Source organism: Globicephala melas, chromosome 2 (genome assembly GCF_963455315.2).
Source record: "Globicephala melas chromosome 2, mGloMel1.2, whole genome shotgun sequence".
Classification (NCBI taxonomy): domain Eukaryota; kingdom Metazoa; phylum Chordata; class Mammalia; order Artiodactyla; family Delphinidae; genus Globicephala; species Globicephala melas.
Window position 1 is genome coordinate 92461703 of NC_083315.2, and position 18718 is coordinate 92480420.

The 18718-nt window shown below is 39.9% G+C and overlaps 1 protein-coding gene across 1 annotated transcript in view; it reads right to left on the reverse strand.

The window, feature by feature from the left end:
• Positions 1 to 18718, reverse strand: part of NUSAP1 (nucleolar and spindle associated protein 1) — a 32815-nt gene that overhangs the window by 5147 nt on the left and 8950 nt on the right. The window contains exons 3-9 of the mRNA XM_030842961.2: positions 16503 to 16646; positions 15331 to 15487; positions 10310 to 10411; positions 9103 to 9212; positions 5473 to 5654; positions 3297 to 3454; positions 77 to 193 (exon numbers count right to left, since the gene is read on the reverse strand). Of these exons, the coding sequence (XP_030698821.1) occupies positions 77 to 193; positions 3297 to 3454; positions 5473 to 5654; positions 9103 to 9212; positions 10310 to 10411; positions 15331 to 15487; positions 16503 to 16646 (970 nt within the window). The remainder of the gene's footprint in view (positions 1 to 76; positions 194 to 3296; positions 3455 to 5472; positions 5655 to 9102; positions 9213 to 10309; positions 10412 to 15330; positions 15488 to 16502; positions 16647 to 18718) is intronic.

The following is an 18718-nucleotide window of genomic DNA, read 5'->3' on the forward strand; positions in this document are numbered from 1 at the left end:
TCACTAGAATTTTTCACATCCTCAGATGCGGAATTGTTCAATCTTAAATCTTGTACATCAAAACATTCCCACATACCTTTGTGTGGCTCATAGTTGAGGGGACGAGACAAACTTGCTTTGAGATCAAACACTGGTTTTCTATGGGAGATTGGAGTCTGCGCTGTCTCAGCTGTCAACTTGAACGGGGTAATAACTAAAACAACAAACAAGATCCAAGGGCTTAATTAGAAAAAAAGACCTGTTTAAGTATCGCTTTTCAATCTTAAAAATAGAATTCAATATGAACAGTCTGAAACAGATATAGGGTTAAAAAGGAGGAGAAAATGGTTCTGATGAACCTAGGGGCAGGAAAGGAATAAAGATGCAGACGTAGAGAATGGACTTGAGGACACAGGGTGGGGGGGGGAGGGAAAAAAAAAAAGGAGAAAAGAATGAGGAAAACCAACCCCTTAGCTGTTCCCCTGTTAGCAGCTCCCCAAAGTGTCTAAATATTGTGACATTTCCTAGGATCAGCTGGAGTTTAGAATCCTGTTTTAAGAATTAATCGGGTGAGGGACTTCCCTGGTGGTCCAGTGGGTAAGATGCCATGCTCCCAATGCACGGGGCACAGGTTCAATCCCCGGTTGGGGAACTAGATCCCGTAGGCATGCCGCAACTAAGACCAAATAAATGTTTTTAAAAAAAGAATTAGGGCTTCCCTGGTGGCGCAGTGGTTGAGAGTCTGCCTGCCGATGCAGGGGACACGGGTTCGTGCCCCGGTCTGGGAAGAACCCACATGCCGCGGAGTGGCTGGGCCCGTGAGCCATGGCCGCTGAGCCTGCGCGTCCAGAGCCTGTGCTCCGCAACGGGAGAGGCCACAACAGTGAGAGGCCCGCGTACAGCAAAAAAAAAAAAAAAAAAAAATTCATTGGGTGGGAGGGATAAATTAGGAGTTTGGGATTAACATATACACACTACTATACATAAAATAGATAACCAAAAAGAAGTACCTACTGTAGAGCACAGGGAACTATACTCAATATTTTGTAATAACCTATAAGGGATAGGAATCTGCAAAAGATTATATATACAGTTATATATACATATGTATATATATGTGTAATTGAATCACTTTGCTGTACACCTGAAACTGACACAACATTGTAAATCAAGTTTATTTCAGTTAAAAAAAAAATAAGCGGGTAAATTTTCAGGCTGCTTCCCTGATATTTACCCTTTTATTTATTTTTTAATTTAGTTTTTCTTTTTTGGCCGAGCCATGCGGCATGCGGGATCTTATTTCCCCAACCAGGGATGAAACCTGCACCCCCTGCAGCAAAAGCGTGGAGTCCCAACCGCTGGACCACCAGGGAATTCCCTACCCTTTAAAAAAATTATATATTGTTAATAGTAACATTTTCATTAACACAAACAGATATAAAGCCTGCAAGGAACCTAATCACATAGAAATAAAAAGATCCATGGCTCTGGTTGTTACTAATGAAGGCTGTTACCGAAGAATATGAATTTTTGTAATATAAAGTTAAAAATATACCAGGATGGTATAATTCGGTAAGCCACATTTTTGCTACAGTTGGGCAGCATATATCTGGCACATTTTGTAATCCCTTCCCCTCACAGGTTGCATTCAGGCCATCGTCAAATGTTGGCACTTGCCCATATATGTGAACAAGCAACTAGGATCTAGGACCACCTACTGAAACAACCCAGAAAAGCACAGAACTCCTGTGCTGAAGACATTCCACTGTGTTGCTATCAAGTGTTGGCAGGGAGGGGAACAATGGGACTGTCCCACACTGCTGATGAGAATATAAACCAGTACAATTAAACCAGTAATGTAAGGGTCTGTCTACCCTACTATCCAGCAGCCCCAGTCCTACTCTCGAGAAACTGTGTACATGGACAGGAGACATGTTCCAGAATGGTCATAGCTACACTATACAAAATAACAAAAGTTGGAAATACCCATGGGGTCCATGAGCAGTAAAATGGATAAGTTGAAATATATCCATACAATTGAAAAACACGGTGAAAATGAACTTTAGCTCATTTATTAATATGATTCTTGAAACAGTGAATAAAGCAAATCACAAGAAAAAAATTAGTTTGATTTCATTTATATTAAATTCATATTTGATAACCGGGGAAAGAAAACTGTGCCATTCCGACTGGGCACACCCCTGAGTTACTTAGAGGAGAAAGCTCAGGATATGGCAAACATTTAGTTCCTGCCTCATGTCCTTATCTGTGAGTATTTGTGAGTCCTTTCTCAGTATTAGGCAGGTGGCTGCTGCTCAGTGACCCCTGCTCCATGTAAAATGACACAGTCACATCTTAGGCAAGTCCACTCTTCATTTTCTAGCCCTGCTCTCTGCCCAAGCCCCTTTCTTCCCCTATTACAGGATGATTTAGAATGTTATGTGGAATGTTTCCTTGCTGATAGAGAAACGATTAAGGGTGGGTAGGAATGAGAGAGGTCATCTAGAGGAAGAATCATAAATTTTCTGATCCCACCTCTGTACTCTCTCTTGAAATTTAGTTGTCAGTCCCACTATTCAATCTTTAATTTAGGTGTCAAAGGCATGAAAAAATCCTCAGTCTCCACACTGATTATTACCAACAATAATACTCTCTTCTTGTTTAAACTCTTGCTGGATTGCTCTAGTCTCAGGGAATCTGGCAGTCCTTCCTGTGTAATCAAGGCTCTTGCCTGACATTCAGTAGGACTCTTGAGAGAATTTTGATATACTCAGTTCTAATACAGGCCTTAACCTGTTGGTGATACTCTTTTAAACCTTCACACTGCTATTGCAGTGTTCTTTTGAAAACCACTTGGTCTTTGTAGGTGATGATTAAGTAGACCGTGTGTAGAAGATTATCTATATGGCTTATTCTGGCTTATACAATCTACTAGTAGTCAATAGTGTGGCATTTATTCCAAGAACTCTAGGTCCTGTTAGTTTCAGAGTATGGCAGAACCATTCAGAGGCTGTAACGAATACTGTAATCCCCCTCCTAATCCCTGAGAAGGGGCTGAATGTTCTTCATTCAGGACAGGATGGAGTCCTCTGGCAGATGTGTCAGGTTTTTTTGTCTGTGTCTCTGGCACTTCCCTTGCCAGTATAAATGAAAACTATGCTAGACAAATTTTTGCTTTTGATTCTATAAATGGAGAGGCTTTAAAGAAACAGACAATCATATTAGGAAGCTACATGGTTTAAAGATAAACCAGAACTTTGGGGGGTGGGAGGGAGGTTGTTTTGTTTTGTTCTGTTTTTTTTTTTTTTTTTTTTTACCAGCAGCAGATTCAGCCCTTGTGGTCTTTAACTTGTGTGTCTCGAGCACAGCCTGGCCTTTTGGGGTACTCCCAGATGTGGTCACATGTGCAGACTTTCTGGCTGGAGTCTTGGTCAGTGAACGCTTATGCTCATTATCTTTAGTAGCAGCTGAAAACCTAAATAGGACAGTGGAGTATAAGACATGAGTACTTGGGTCAAGCTTCTAAACAAAACCACCTACCCATCACCAAGCACTGAAAGGCCTCAATAAATACCTGTTATACAAATGAACCTCTTTCACAGAATAGACATGTTCTTAAACAATGATGCTAGAGCAAATCATTTATCAACTTGTTATTTGTAAAATATGGTTTTATATTCTCTGCTCTCCCTGCCTTGGCCAAAGACAGTATAAGGCAGAGCTCAAAGGAGATGCCTATGTGCCTCAAGTTATAGTTTAGGAGGTATTTTAAAAAGCTCCCCTTCTTTCTCCTCCTCCTAGTGAGGGCAAGTCTGAGGGAACAGGAGATTGCTATGCCAAATGAGTGATGGGAGCATTTCTTCCATCTTCCTAGAAGAATGTCATTCATTTGAGTGGTACATAAGTCCTTTTCTACTCAGAGCAAGTTGCCATAAATGTTTTTCATTGATCCTCTGATGCAGAGTTTTTCTACATTTTAACATCTCTGAAATTAGAATGTGTTTTACAATTGGTAACACATCAAAGTTAGTCGGCAGTGCTTTTTCTTAGTGGTTCATAGAATAATGGTGAGTCTTCAGTGGATGGTATCTTAGATTCAATGAAAATCCAGTAATGACAGACATAAACACACATAGGGTTGTTGGTGGTGGGTTAACAGAAGGGAACTTCTGGACTTACAACTAAAGATTTGATGGTGATCCTGAATCAACATCTAAAATTATTACTCAAGACTCTCTACAACAGAGTTAAGAAAATTAGATGCGGTAGGAAAAGTGCTACTAATTCCAGGCTGTTCTGTACCCTGCATGAAGCAAGGACTAGCCCCTGACCATGGTGTTCTTAACTATTAATAAATACAATCAGAACTGCCAAGTATAGGTACCTCATATTCCAGGCTAACTCAATAAGAATTCCAAATTCAAGGGCATTTTTCAGTTTTTAAAAACTATGTCAGATAATTGCATGTGTTGGGGAAGTGTTACCATGCACCAGTTCTGTTAGATACCGCAAACGCCCTTAAAAAAGGAGAGAATCAAATTTCGGTATTAAGAGAAAGGAGACTGAAGATCTTCATCTGTGGGGACAGTCACAGTTGAGGGCTCACCTGATGTCAGGAAAGGCACAAGCAAAGAAAACAGGGATCAATGAGCATGAGATGGCTATGCTACTGCAGTACCCAGTAGGTTACAATGTTCATAGTTTAGGATGAGTCAATTCTTTAGCTCACTACATTGGGAGATTAGGAATTTAGCTTCAACTTTAGATTTATGTCAACGGAAAAATTTCTATGTACACATCTTTGCAGACATACATTAAATTAATAAGGTAAAATATCCATATAGATCTTATTTTCTATCTTTACTTATGAATCAAATGTGAGCTTAGGGGGACTTCCCTGGTGGCACAGTGGTTAAGAATCCGCCTGCCAATGCAGGGGACACGGGTTCGAGCCCTGGTCCAGGAAGATCCCACATGCCACAGAGCAACTAAGCCCGTGCGCCACAGCTACTAAGGCTGTGCAATGGGGCCCACGAGCCACAACTGTTGAGCCTGTGTGCCACAACTACGGAAGCCCATGCACCTAAAGCCTGTGCTCCGCAACAATAGAAGCCACTGCAACGAGAAGCCTGCGCACCACAAGGAAGAGTAGCCCCCGCTTGCCGCAACTAGAGAAAGCCCGGGGGCAGCAATGAAGACCCAATGCAGCCAAAAAATAAATAAATTAAAAAACCAAAACAAAACGAATAAAAAGGTAGTGTTTTAAAAAAAAAAAACACGCGAGCTTAGGGAAGGTGGACAAAACAAGAAAATACAAATTTAAGGGAAAAAAAGTAACATAAATAAAACCAGTTTGCTGATCTTTCTCTCTATTCCGATCCTTTCTCCTTTTTCATCAACACTAAAATATTTGTTGTAGTCCACCTGAAATGTATTAGAAGCAGTAAAGCTTTGAGCTCTCGCCCTTGGTTCCATTTTGGAGCTCTTCTTTACCTGACGTTCATCTTAGCTGCTGAGAGCACGGAGCGCTTGGCCAGCCCCTTCACACACGAGGTGCTACGGCCTGCGTGAGGCCGGCCTTGTGAGCCCCGTTGGCTGGCGGGGGTACGAGCCACAGAGAGTCTTTCTCGGGGAGGAACTGGAGTTGCCACCACTCCCTTAGTGCCGGGCTGCTTCTGAAGAAAGGGAAACACACCACATTAAAGCTGGCCTCTGAGACAGTATTGTCTGGGCAAAGTGCAAGAGAGTGCCCCCATTTATCCCGTTTCATCGCCACTTTTAACCCTGTCATCCTTCCTTCCCCACTACCTCACCCTACCCTACCTGCCTGGCAGGCTGAGCAGTTCCCTGCACCTGTGTTGCTATGGTGACTCTGATTTAAGAGAAACTTCTGGTTGTGCTGAGTAACGTGTTACAGAAAGCCTCTCCCAGCTACCATGTCCCCAGGTATTTTCTAACTAGAGAAAGCAGGTGGCTAAACAGTCCCCCATGGCCAGAAAGGGAGGATAAATCGGTTCTCTTGGAAAGATGGTTCCTTTGAGAGCATGATATGCAGTTTATTAAATACAAACTCAAAGAGAAACCTACTATGTAAAAAGCTTATGGAGTCTACAAATAATTCCTCCCCTACCCACCCCTGGCTCTCCAATAGCTTTTTAAAGTTCTTTTTAAAAAACCTAAAGAAAAGAAAGAAGGGAGGAAGGGAAATGCTCTCTTTGAAATGGCAGGGAAAGGTTCCACTTATGTTATCTTTTTCTAGATACTGTCAAAGCACAAAGAATGATTGAATGTTTTACTATCATTAGTCTAAGCTCTGTTGCAAGCAGAAGAAATCTAACTTCACTGACAGCAGAGATAGGACTATTAAAATTGACAATGTAAAGCCAAAAGACATAAAAATTCTGATTCTATCCTATGAAATAATACAAGAAACTAGAGAATTATGTTAACTTCTCATTTCAACATACGAGCAGAAGAGAGTCTCATGTTGTGAGACAAATTTAAAACCAAAGTATTTGGTAAATACATATCTTTACTATAAGCTGAAAACTCAGGTTAGATGTATTAAGTATGCTGTTATATTTAACCACACCTTTTATGCCTTCTTCTGTCTTTCCCCTAAAATTCTCACTTTCCAGTATACCTGGTGATAGAATCACCAACTCTATATCTTTGCTTGAGCAACTTATGTTTAAATGATTCTACTCGCACTGAATACCAATCTTTCTGACTTTTCAGGTAGAATATTATGCCGCAGACTCTAGTAGTACTAATTTATTTTGCTTGCAGTGTATCTAATCAATTCCTTCCTTTCTTTTAGCAAAAAAAATCCTGTTTTAACAAAGCAAAGAGCTCAATCATACCATACATAAAAGTTAAAATGTGGGTTAAGGAGTAACATAGGGAAAAATAATAAAAGCAGTAAAAATAAATATAAGAGCATATTTTTATGATCTTGGGACAGGGAGAGCAAGACAAAACCCTCAGTTTTAGAAGGAAAAGCTGGATAGTTGGATAAAACAATAAAACCTTCCACAAGGTAAGACACTGTTAAGACAAACTGTGGGAAAGTATTTAGAACATTTAATACATAATATATATCATTAATATAGATAAGTGGCTCATAAATCAGCAAAAATTAAGAAAAAGCAAATTCACAGCAAAATCATCAATGAACACATATAAATATTTGTAACGTAAACATGTAACATGTAATGATCAGAGAAATGCAAATTCAATTGGGATTTTGTCATATACTGTCAAAGATCAAAAAATTTGATCATTCCTACTGTTAGCAAAGTAAACAGGCAACTCAGGGCACAAGGTTTCAGATCATTGCAGAGGGGAGCCATTTGGCAACTAACTCAATCAGGTTTCCATCCTCTAATCACGAAAGGAGAGATTGGTCACAGCCAGGATGATTCTCTCTAGATCTCTGCTCATTTCTTATTGTCCATCACTCTCCAAATGACCAATCCCCAAACAAGTCAACCGTCAAGAAATCCATATTAGCTATGGTGAAGTCACTGTAATTGTTTTTTATTCTCTAGTCTCCAAACAGATCATACCAAATAACCCATTTGATTAGCCAATTCCTTAAACAGTGGCGCTGGGGTGGGATTTTAGAACTCATGCAGATGGGGCTATCAACTAAAAAACAACACAAGCTACTCATTTATTCAACACATCTTCAAGGCTACAATCAAGTTTATGGTTGAAGCAGTTGTTCTGCCCTTAATTTTTACCTGGAAGTTAATTCATCCATATTATGTAGTACAGAAAGCTTGACTTTCAATCAAGTACTTAAGTAGGCTCAGCTTCATGGTAAGGAGAACGAGTGGCCCTCCTTACAGGCATATTTGCAGCTAGCTCATGCCTATGCAGAAAAAGAAGCTAACTGTCTACTTTCTGTAAAGCATCAGCAGGACACCCTCCCCCGCTCCTCCGGGATGGGCCTCTTGTCCCAATACTCAGCTGTGAATGTTGTGATACTTAGGCCTTACTAATAGTTAAGAGTCTTCTTATGGACATACTGAATAGCTCTTCCCTGGATTGTCCACCCATGTTGCTAGATCACTATGAAGGAATGGAGATGTTTAATGCCAAGACTGTTTGCTAGAAGGTTGTTAACAGTGTCTTCAACTGTGGTAACAGTGGTTTTATAAATGTTCAAATGAACATTTATTATCCAAGAGTAAGCTTCTAAGAACGGTATGTTTTTTTGTTTTTAATTATTTAGAACTTATTACCCAGTGCATTTCCCCATTGGCACTGATATCAGAAAACTCAAAACTCAACTGAGTGACTGATATATTAGTCACTGTACCTGTTAACAGTGCTCATTTTCTGCCCCTTTTAAACCAGATTTATACTGTTTTGTGTTGTGTGTAATACCACAAACTGCCTCAAATTCTTTGAGAAATAGGCAGGTTATTATGTATTATTAAATTCAAAAATGTTTCCCATCCATCTTTGTGGCACCCCTTTAACACCAGATACCATGTAAGACAGGAACATCAACTTCCTAGGATGTTATTTACTCACTACTCTGCTGCTAACTCAGCCTCGGGGTTGACTTTACCTTCTCTTACTCGAAGCTGCTTGAGTCCAGCAGGACCTGGCCTGAAGGCCCCCCACCCAGGGAGCTCAGTTATGACAGGAAGCCTTTAAATTAGCAACTGCTAGTCACTCATTTTCCCTTTAGGTCAGAGACAGGGAGAGATGGCTTCAGCCATATATCAGTCCTTCCCCAACAAAAGTGATAGGCACAGTGTCTGAATGTGGAAAACAGAACAACTTATTGCTACTTTGGAGTTCTTCCTTTTTTTCCCTTTTTTTACTGTTTACTTTAAAAAAATTTTTTTACAAATTTTTAAAAAATGTTTTATTTTTTTAACTTTATTTTTTACAGAATTCTTTTTCATAGTGAAGATTCACTGCTTTATCTGGAAGGTTTTGAAAATTCTCAAAAACAAATTTAAAATAATAAAAATACATTAGACTCAAACAAATTCATTCCACTAGTAGAATAATAGCTAATTGTATTAACCATTGTATATACACAGTATCAACATTAAAAACAAACAGCTTAGTGGCATTAAGAACATAATTTTATCAGCATACCTTCAGTTCATTAAATGAATTGTGTTCTTCAAAATGTTTCTTTTTTCTCTCAACATATTGATCAATGGACTCCATTTCCTTAAAACGAGCCTCATGAAGCTTCTTAAAATCTAGAATATTTCCCCAAATATGACAATTAACAACAAGACAAAATCCATTTATTCACCTTCCCTATGTTTTTCTGTTAACACTTATTCTTGTCTTGGCACCCCTGACATTCAACTTCAGCATCATCTTTGCTAAAATTTTAATTTCAAAACATTTAGGTTTTAGAAAGTCAGGGGCAAAGCATATTCACCTTATAAACTATCGAACACTGACCATCTCTCCATTGTCCATTTCACTGCTGACTAACATCTTTGTTTAGTCCAGAGGATAAGAAAAGACTAACAGATTTGTCCTCTCCCCTCACCAATTAATTAATGGCCTTTACTTAATCATAAATTTGACATTTAATAATGCTAAGAAAGCTCTATGCAAAGGATTGGCAAACTTTCTGTAAACGGGCAGACAGTAAATATTTTAGGCTTGGCGGTCACATACACTGTGGTCTCTGTCTCATATTCTTTCTCATATACAACCTTTACAAATGTAGAAACCATTCTTAGCTCAAGGGCTATAAGACAGTCCAAGATGGGCGATAGTTTGCTGACTCCTGCTCTGTACTATTCTAACTAATTATATTCTTATTAAGTATAATTGTTAGAATTTCTCAAATATGCTAAGCAGCATTTTAAGTACTCTAAATATATAGCACAATCAACATTCTATGTGCCAGGCAATAGAGAAAGAGAATTACATGTCCAGAAATGGAGTCCCTTAGACTTATTACTAAAAATAATAATAAGTTTTTACAAGGTAGACATTGTGCCAAGTACTTGATACACATTAATTCTCAGATATTTCTTGAATACTTGCTACAGCCTAGCTGCCCTGCTAGGTAATCAGAAGTGGAAAACTGTCTTAATTAATCCATATATTAACCTGATGAAATAGGTAGTTTAATTATTCCCACTTTAAACTGAGGACGTGGGTTTACTGGGGATAAATAAGTTTCCCAAGGTCTCACAGGCAGAAAATGGGGGAACGAGGGCGCAAACCCCAATGCCAGTGTCTGAGCCTTCGGCTGTCACAGTGCACTGCCTCGCCAGCGTCAGCCTGAAGGGGGCCAACCACCATTTTATGTTTCTTTGTGTGCAAAACTTACTTGGAGTAGTGCTTGCAGTTCTTTTATTTTTTCCGGGTTTGGAAAACCCATCTGTGTAGAGAGACTGCTTTCTTTCTGAAGGTATCTTTGGACCTTCATTACCTGAATCCAAGGATACAGAACTAATGAAAGATTTCCAAAAATTATTCCCATTAAGAAATGTAAGTTAACGTGGAGCATATTCATGTGATAGGCCTCTGCCAATGTGTGGGAGAGACGGCACAAGGAGCACAAAGCATTAGTTACAGCATCACCACAATTTTAGCTCATATTTCAAGTAGACAGAAATTTTATGCTTCTTGTATAGATGTTTTTAAATTTCTGTATGTTTATAAAACTCTTTTCCAGAACTTTTGCTATGAACATGTCTAGTTGTTTTAACAAGGATGATAAAAGTCACACAATCCCACCAGCCTAAGAAACACTATTATCATTTTGGCTATTATTATATTTATTATATTTTCTCAGGTCCTTTGCTTCTATACTTGTTTTGCTTTTGTTCTTTAAATCCAGTTAAAGCCATCATGTATATAAGGGTTGCTATTTCCCCCTACTTATCTCTCACATTCTAGTATCTTTTTCAGCTTAAGGCAATCTACTAAAAACTGTGCAAGTGGGTTTTCAAGAAATGCTACTTATAAAGTCACTCATCCTTAAGGTTTCCCAATGCATCCATAAAACAAGGCAAAAGAATGACTGGATAGAGCAGAGGGGTTATAGGGCTTTTGCTTGGACCTTGGCCATGAAATAGGATATTTAAGGAGTCACAGTCATTCCTCACAAGATACTTATTACAAATGGAAATATAATAACTATTACAAAGGAGCAACCTAGCAGACACCACCATAACCAGGTGATGCAAGTGGACAAGACTAGTCATAGGACAAACCAACATCTGAGCCCTCTGGGGTGCTGAATGAGGAGGACACAGCCCTAGTTTGCGGGATTCCTGCCAATAGTGCATGATCTGAATCTAACCATCAGCAACATTAGACAAACCAAGTCAGAGGACCCAAGAAACTGTATTTAAAAAAGGTCAATGCGCTAGAAGACAAAGGAAGGCTGCGGAACTGTTCCAGATTAAAGTAGCTTAAAGAGACATGGCAGGACTTCCCTGGTGGTGCAGTGGTTAAGAATCTGCCTGACAATGCAGGAGACACGGGTTCGAGCCCTGGTCAGGGAAGATCCCACATGCCACAGAGTAACTAAGCCCATGTGCCACAACTACTGAGCCTGCGCTCTAGAGCCCGTGAGCCACAACTACTGAGCCCATGTGCCACAACTACTGAAGCCCATGCGCCTAGAGCCTGTGCTCCTCAACGAGAAGCAACCACAATGAGAAGCCTGTGCACGGCAACAAAGAGTAGCCTGTGCTCGCCGCATCTAGAGAAAGCCCGTGTGCAGCAACGAAGACCCCACGCAGCCAAAAATTAAAAAATGTATAAATAAATAAATTTATTCAAAAAAAAGAGAGACATGGCAATGAAATGCAAAGGATGAGTCGAGATTTGCCTTTGTTTTAAGGGACATTGCTGGGATGAAATCTAGATAAGGTCTGTCTACAGGTTAGTTAGCAGGTCTCACACTTTCTAGCCTCAGGATCCCTTTGTACTCTCAAAAGTTACTGAGGACCCCAAAGAATTTTTGTTCATGTACATTATATCAATATGTGCCATATTAGATATTAAAACTTAAGACATTAAAAAATAATTGATTCACTAAAAATATACCCACTATACGTTAACATAAATAATTTATGAAAAATGGCTAAAATTTCTAAATCAAAAAAGTGAGTAGAGCGTTTTTTGTTTTTGTTTTACAATTTCTTTAACATCTGACAATAAAAGGCAGCTGGATTCTCTTTTCTTCTGTATACATATGTTATGATATATTGTTTTGATTGAATATATGAAAACGAATTTTGTCATATACAGCTATGTGGTTGAAAGTGAAGAGTATTTTAATAGCCTTTTCAGATAATCGTGGATATTCTTCTTTGATACTATACCAAACCTTGACAAGTGGTTGTTTCTCAGAGGTTAGTTGTAATGCGGAATAAGAAGAAGCCCTATCAGTGAACTTTCTGCTCTCTGTACATTTGTGAGAAAAAGTTCTGATGTTTTAAGAAACACAAATATTTAGGGGTAAAGGGGAACATATCTGAAACACTCTCAAACAGTTCAGGAAAAAAATGTATATAACACATATACGTACGTAGATATGTATATAAATATAAATAGAGAGGAGGATAAAGCAAATACGTCAAAATATTAACATTTGAGAAATCTAGGTGAACGATATATAGGAGCTCTTGGTACTATTCTTACAACTTTAAGTCTGGAATTATGTCAAAGTTTAAAAAATTCCTCTCACCAGAAACTGCATGATCAGATTTTTCTCCTTCAAACTGCCTGTGTGCTTCATTGGGCAAACCTGACTTAAAGGGTCCACCCTCATTTTTCCCATGCCTTCAAAACTGGGTCCTAGAAGTAAGTCTTCTTGACAACAAGATTGGTGGAATAATAGATATTTTAAATTCCACCCCCACTTCTGACCCTGTCTTATTTCTTTACATTCCCCTAGTCTCAGGATTTCAAAATGGGTTTATGAGGCATATGCATCAAAATTACCTGGGGTACTTATTAAATCTGCAGAATTCCAGGCTCACGTCAGACCTACAAATCAGAACATCTACCTTCTTTAACTTTCTAGATTTAGTAAGACATTCAAAATTCTGGGGTAACTGGGAGGGCTCAGCATTAGAAATTCTGCATTTAACTGCTTGGTGGACATGAGTGGATCATCTTCTCTCCCAATCCCCTCAGGCAAGCCTCAGGTCCCAGATAGATGTGCTGGGGGAAATGAACACTGAAACACTGTTGCAACTGGCAGGCTTCCCGAGGGATGAAATCAGAAAGCATCAAGTCCTGTTAGGCATAGGGGAACTGAAGTTCTCTGGCCTTATTGAAACAAATTTTTAGTTGAGAAAGTTTAGGGAAGAGGTTTTTAGGAGGTTAGAGACTAAGTAAAATATACATTTATCATAATAAAATGGCCACCCCCCCGGGAAGGTAGACTCTGCAGATCCTTTTTTTTTTTTTTTTTTTTTTTTTTTTTGCAGTACGCAGGCCTCTCACTGTTGTGGCCTCTCCTGTTGCGGAGCACAGGCTCCAGGGCCATGGCTCACCGGCCTAGCCGCTCTGCGGCATGTGGGATCTTCCCAGACTGGGGCACGAACCCGTGTCCTCTGCATCGGCAGGCGGACTCTCAACCACTGCGCCACCAGGGAAGCCTGCAGATCCTTTTTAACTGTCCTACTTGAAGGGGCTAACAGGTCTTTGTACCTGTCTCTGGAGCAGGCCAGAAGGAGCTAATTGGCAGAATGAGCCAGGCTCTCTCCTCATCCTGCCTTAAGATCAACTGCCTTAAACTTTCCAGATACCACTCATATTCTGCTTTCTACACGGTTATTAAAGGTGACCTGATGGGGCTTCCCTGGTGGCGCAGTGGTTGAGAGTCCGCCTGCCGATGCAGGGGACACGGGTTCGTGCCCCGGTCCGGGAAGATCTCACATGTCGCGGAGTGTCTGGGCCCGTGAGCCATGGCCGCTGAGCCTGCGGGTCCAGAGCCTGTGCTCCGCAACGGGAGAGGCCACAACAGTGAGAGGCCCACATACCGCAAAAAAAAAAAAAGGTGACCTGATGGCCTACTGTATTTGGTTCTAACTTTTGCTTTCATTGCTGAACCCTTAGAAGTTCTACATAATGGTGTTACGGGTTGAACTATTTCCCCAAAAGAGATATGATGAATGAAGTCTTAACCTCTAATAATTGTGATCTGACCTTATTTGGAAAGGGTCTTTGTAGACATAATCAACTTAAACCAAGGTCATTAGGATGGACCTAATCCAATATAACTGGTGTCCTTTTAAGAAAACGATGTAAAGAAAAAGACACACAGGAACTTCCCTGGTGGTCCAGTGGTCAAGAATCCGCCTTCTAATGCAGGGGACTTGGGTTTGATCCCTGCTCAGGGAACTAAGTTCCCATATGCCATAGGGCAACTAAGCCTGAGTGCTGCAACTACTGAGCCCATGAGCTCTAGAGCACGCATACCACAACTAGAGAGCCCGTGTGCCACAACTAGAGAGCCCACGTGCCACAACTAGAGAGAAGCCCACACACTGCAACAAAGATCCCACGTGCCGCAACTAAGACTGGACACAGCCAAATAAATAAATAAATAGGGACTTCCCTGGTGGTGAAGTGGTTAAGAATCTACCTGCCAATGCAGGGGACACGGGTTCGAGCCCTGGTCTGGGAAGATTCCACATGCTGCACAGCAACTAAGCCTGTGCGCCACAACTACTGAGCCTCCGCTCTAGAACCCACGAGCCACAACTACTGAGCCCACATGCCAGAACAACTGAGGCCCATGGGCCTAGAGCCATGCTCCACAGCAAGAGAAGCCACTGTAATGAGAAGCACGCACACCCCAAGGAAGAGTAGCCCCCGCTCGCCGCAACAAAGACCCAACGCAGCCATAAATAAATGAATGAATGAACGTTAAAAAAAAAAAAAAGAAAGAAAAAGACACACAGAGAGACTGCCACATGATGAGGAGGCAGAGATTTAGCTGCAAGCCCAGGTCTACAGCCACCACCGAAGGTACAAAGGGGCCAGGAAAGATTCTCCCCAGAATCTTGGAGGAAGATGGCCCTACTGACACCCTGATTTTAGACTCCAGCCTCCAGAACTGTGACAGAATAAATTTGTGTTTTTTGGTTTTTTTTTTTTTGGCCGCACCGTGCGGCTTTCAGGATTTTAGTTCCCTGACCAGGTACTGAACTCGTGTCCCAGCAGTGAAAGCGCCAAGTCCTAACCACTGGACTGCCAGGGAATTCCCAAATTTTTGTTGTTTTAAGTTGCCCAGTTTATGGCACTTTGCTATGGCAGTCCTAGGAAATTAATGCACATGGTTACCCTAGCAATTTTGGATTTTTAAAAAGTTACTTGGCATACCATTTATTCCACTTTTTCCTGAGGGCACTGCATTCTCATCTTGACTCTTGTTTGGTAGAGAAGGAGCTTCTACAATAGTTCTGAGAGCCTGGTTTTCATGCTTTTCTTGATTCTGGAATTCAGTAGGATCACATACTTTTATCTCTGAATGATCCTGCTACAGATTTTAAAAGAAAATAAATGATTTCAATAACAAATAAGAAGGAATCACACTTGAAAATTGCTAAGAGTAGATCTGAAAAGTTCTCATCACAAGAAAAAAACTGTAACTACGTGAGGTGTTAACTAGACTTATTGTATATATATTGTGAAATGATCGCCACAAATATTGAATCATTACATTGTACACCTGAAACTGATAGGATGTTACATGTGAATTATATCTCAATTTAAAAACGTATCATTAAAAACATTGCTTATATTCAGACATAAAGAAAGAAAAAAGTAATCACTGCCTTCCAAAGATAGGTACCAAATTGAGGAGGAAAATGAATTAAGAAAGAAAAGTAGGAGACCAAGATTTTTGAGTGGCAGATTTGGTTCTCTGCCTCACCAAATGTCATGAGAACATGCATCTGGGAATAGTAGAGACTAGGGACCACTGGAAGGCATACAACCTCTAGAAGAGCAGAGGTTGCTCTCCTAGGGAGGAGAAACTAACTAGACAAGCTAGTGACTAAGGGACTACACAAGGCTAGAAAATAAAAATTAGGACCATCTTGTAAAAGTTACATTTGAATGAAAGGATAATAAAATCAGAGTCCTCTCAGAGCAAGTGGGAGAAGCCCCCGGAATCACGTGACCACACTGTTCAAAGACTAAGCTCAGCTGATCACCAGGCCCGGGACAAGATAGGAAGGAGGAAAAAAAAAATCATATTTGATGTTGGTATCTCTTTCCTTCTTACTTACTACACCTCACTTAAGAAAATACTCAATGAATGTTCATATTATTCAGCAAACATTTAATTTGTGCTTAATACTTACTAAGTGCTTTCCGAGTGCCAGTGCCCGGCGTGTGATGAGGCCAGACTCAGGTTTGCGCTTTCATGGAGCTCACAGCAGTGTTTGCCACCACCCGATATCATAAGGGAATTAAGAGAAGGCTCCCTAATAATATACCAGTTTGGGCACAGGTGGTAGCTTATTTTTAGTTTGCACATTTCTATTCACCTGGGAGTCAGGGACCCTGTAGACAGTCCTGCGCCTTCTCCTTGTTTTGGTGACATGGCCCACTGGCTCCCTCTCAGCTTGCTCCTGGCTGCTGAGCTGTACCTCAATCTCATCACAAGAAGATGCAGAAGTTTGAATTTCATCCTGAAAAAGAGAGACATTAATCTGCCATGTCCAATGTATAGAGTTACAATGCTCAGGAAGAATCAGAATTTAAACTGAATAAAAAATATGTATTACATATGCAAGAGATAATTTTAAAACCCTCCAGCACTAAATTATAGGCAAGGACAAGAATGATAGAGTATTCAGAAAGAAACACTTAACAACCCAAGCTAAAAAACTAGGCTTGCAAAGCATTCAAAGGTATTTTAGTGTGTGTAAATAAGCCAATTATTTTTTTTGGAGGGGGGGGCCACACCACATGGTTTGTGGGATCTTAGTTCCCTGAACAGGTATTGAACCCAGGCCCATGGCAGTGAAAGTGCCAGGGAATTCCCACAAATTATTAAAAGTATGTTAATTTACTGAATATACACTATATGCTAGACAGTATGCTATAACTAATAACAATTACAGCTAATATCATAACTGCACTGGGCTAAGTATTCTCATGGATTATCTCATTTATTCCTCAAAGCCTATGAGACAAGTATTAACATTATCTGCAGTTCACAGGTAGGGAAACTGAGGCTTAGAGAGCCCAAAGTAACTTGTTAAAGGTCAACATAAGGGAGTAAGGGAAGAAGGGCATGTGCATTATCATAAACTAGAAGAGCTTTGTCATTAAAACAGCATGGCACAGGTACCAGAATGTCCTGAACAGAACTGCTTCCAGAAGAAATCATCGTATGACAATGGTTGCACCTCACATTAGTGGGGGATGGTCGGATTCATTATTCAACACATGATGCAGAGAAAACATTGACTATGTTTTTGGTGAGGGGGTGGGCAATGAAAGATGATCATTTTCTCACACCAAAATGAAATCTGGATGGATTAAAGATTTAAATGTAAAATATGAAACTATAAAAGCTCTAGGGAAAAATAGGTGAATTATATCCTCATCGAGTGTGAGGAAGGCATTAAGCATGTTATCCTACCTAGAGACGATAAAGGAGAGGCTTGATTTGTTTTTGGTGTTTTTGTAGCTTTTTAAACGTAAATTCTAATTTTTTGAAATAAACTAATACATACATATAGTTAAAATAATAAAATACTAAAGAGAGTATAATGAAAAGTAAGTCATTCTCTGCCCTACCCTTCGTATTTCTAGGGTTTGATGTTAAGTGGTTACTTACATATCACTAATGATTTGCTGATGGGATATTCATTTGTATTTTCAATAACTATTTTCAGTGCCTCATGTACTAAGATTTACTTCATTTGTACCACTCTCATCTCCCCATCTTCTTCCTAATAGACTTATACCACTTACTCTATTACTTTTGCAGCTTTAAACATTCTTAAACCTTTATTTCTTGTTCCATGACTGCAGACACATATCCTGTAAACTGCAGATATTAGCATCCTTATACTTTCCTTCAGCTCCTGTCCTTATCTCAACTTCTGTCATCTATTCTTTAAGTTGTTAACATTTATAGCTTGTTATGTAACCTTAATTGAATCGTCTGTGTAGCTTGATTCCAGGAGTTGATAATTCAATAGGTTATTGTAAGACATTTTTCAAGGCTTTCATTTGTTTTCTGTATCATGTTTCCTTTAGGGTCATCTTCTTCCTTACAGAGAAACCTTCCAGCATTTTAGACGGTAGTAGACAACTGGTACTCTGCACATGGAAGTAGGGAATAAGAGGGCTTTGCATCCTGACTTTTCAGTCCATTTCAGTATGGTGACTGGACCCTACCCTCTGAGAGTTAATTTAGTTGCCTGGGATTTGGTGAGGCCTAAATATCAGTGTTTTTAAAAAGCTCCACAAATGATTCTCCCACACATCCTGGGTTGAGAACCACAATATAAAATAAATGTTCTGGTTGTAAAAGAATAAGGAGGCTTAAAAAATGGAAGGTTTTTAGACGGAGGTGAAATATTACAGAAGAATAATAGTTCTAAGTGATCTAAGATCCAAAGGTATACCCAAAGAAGGGGATGGCTAATGAAGAGTGGAAAAGAAAGTCACAGGACTTAAGGAACAGGGAGGCAAGGGTAAGTAAGGGACATCCAGGTGGACCTTTGAATTCACCCAAAGTAAGGTC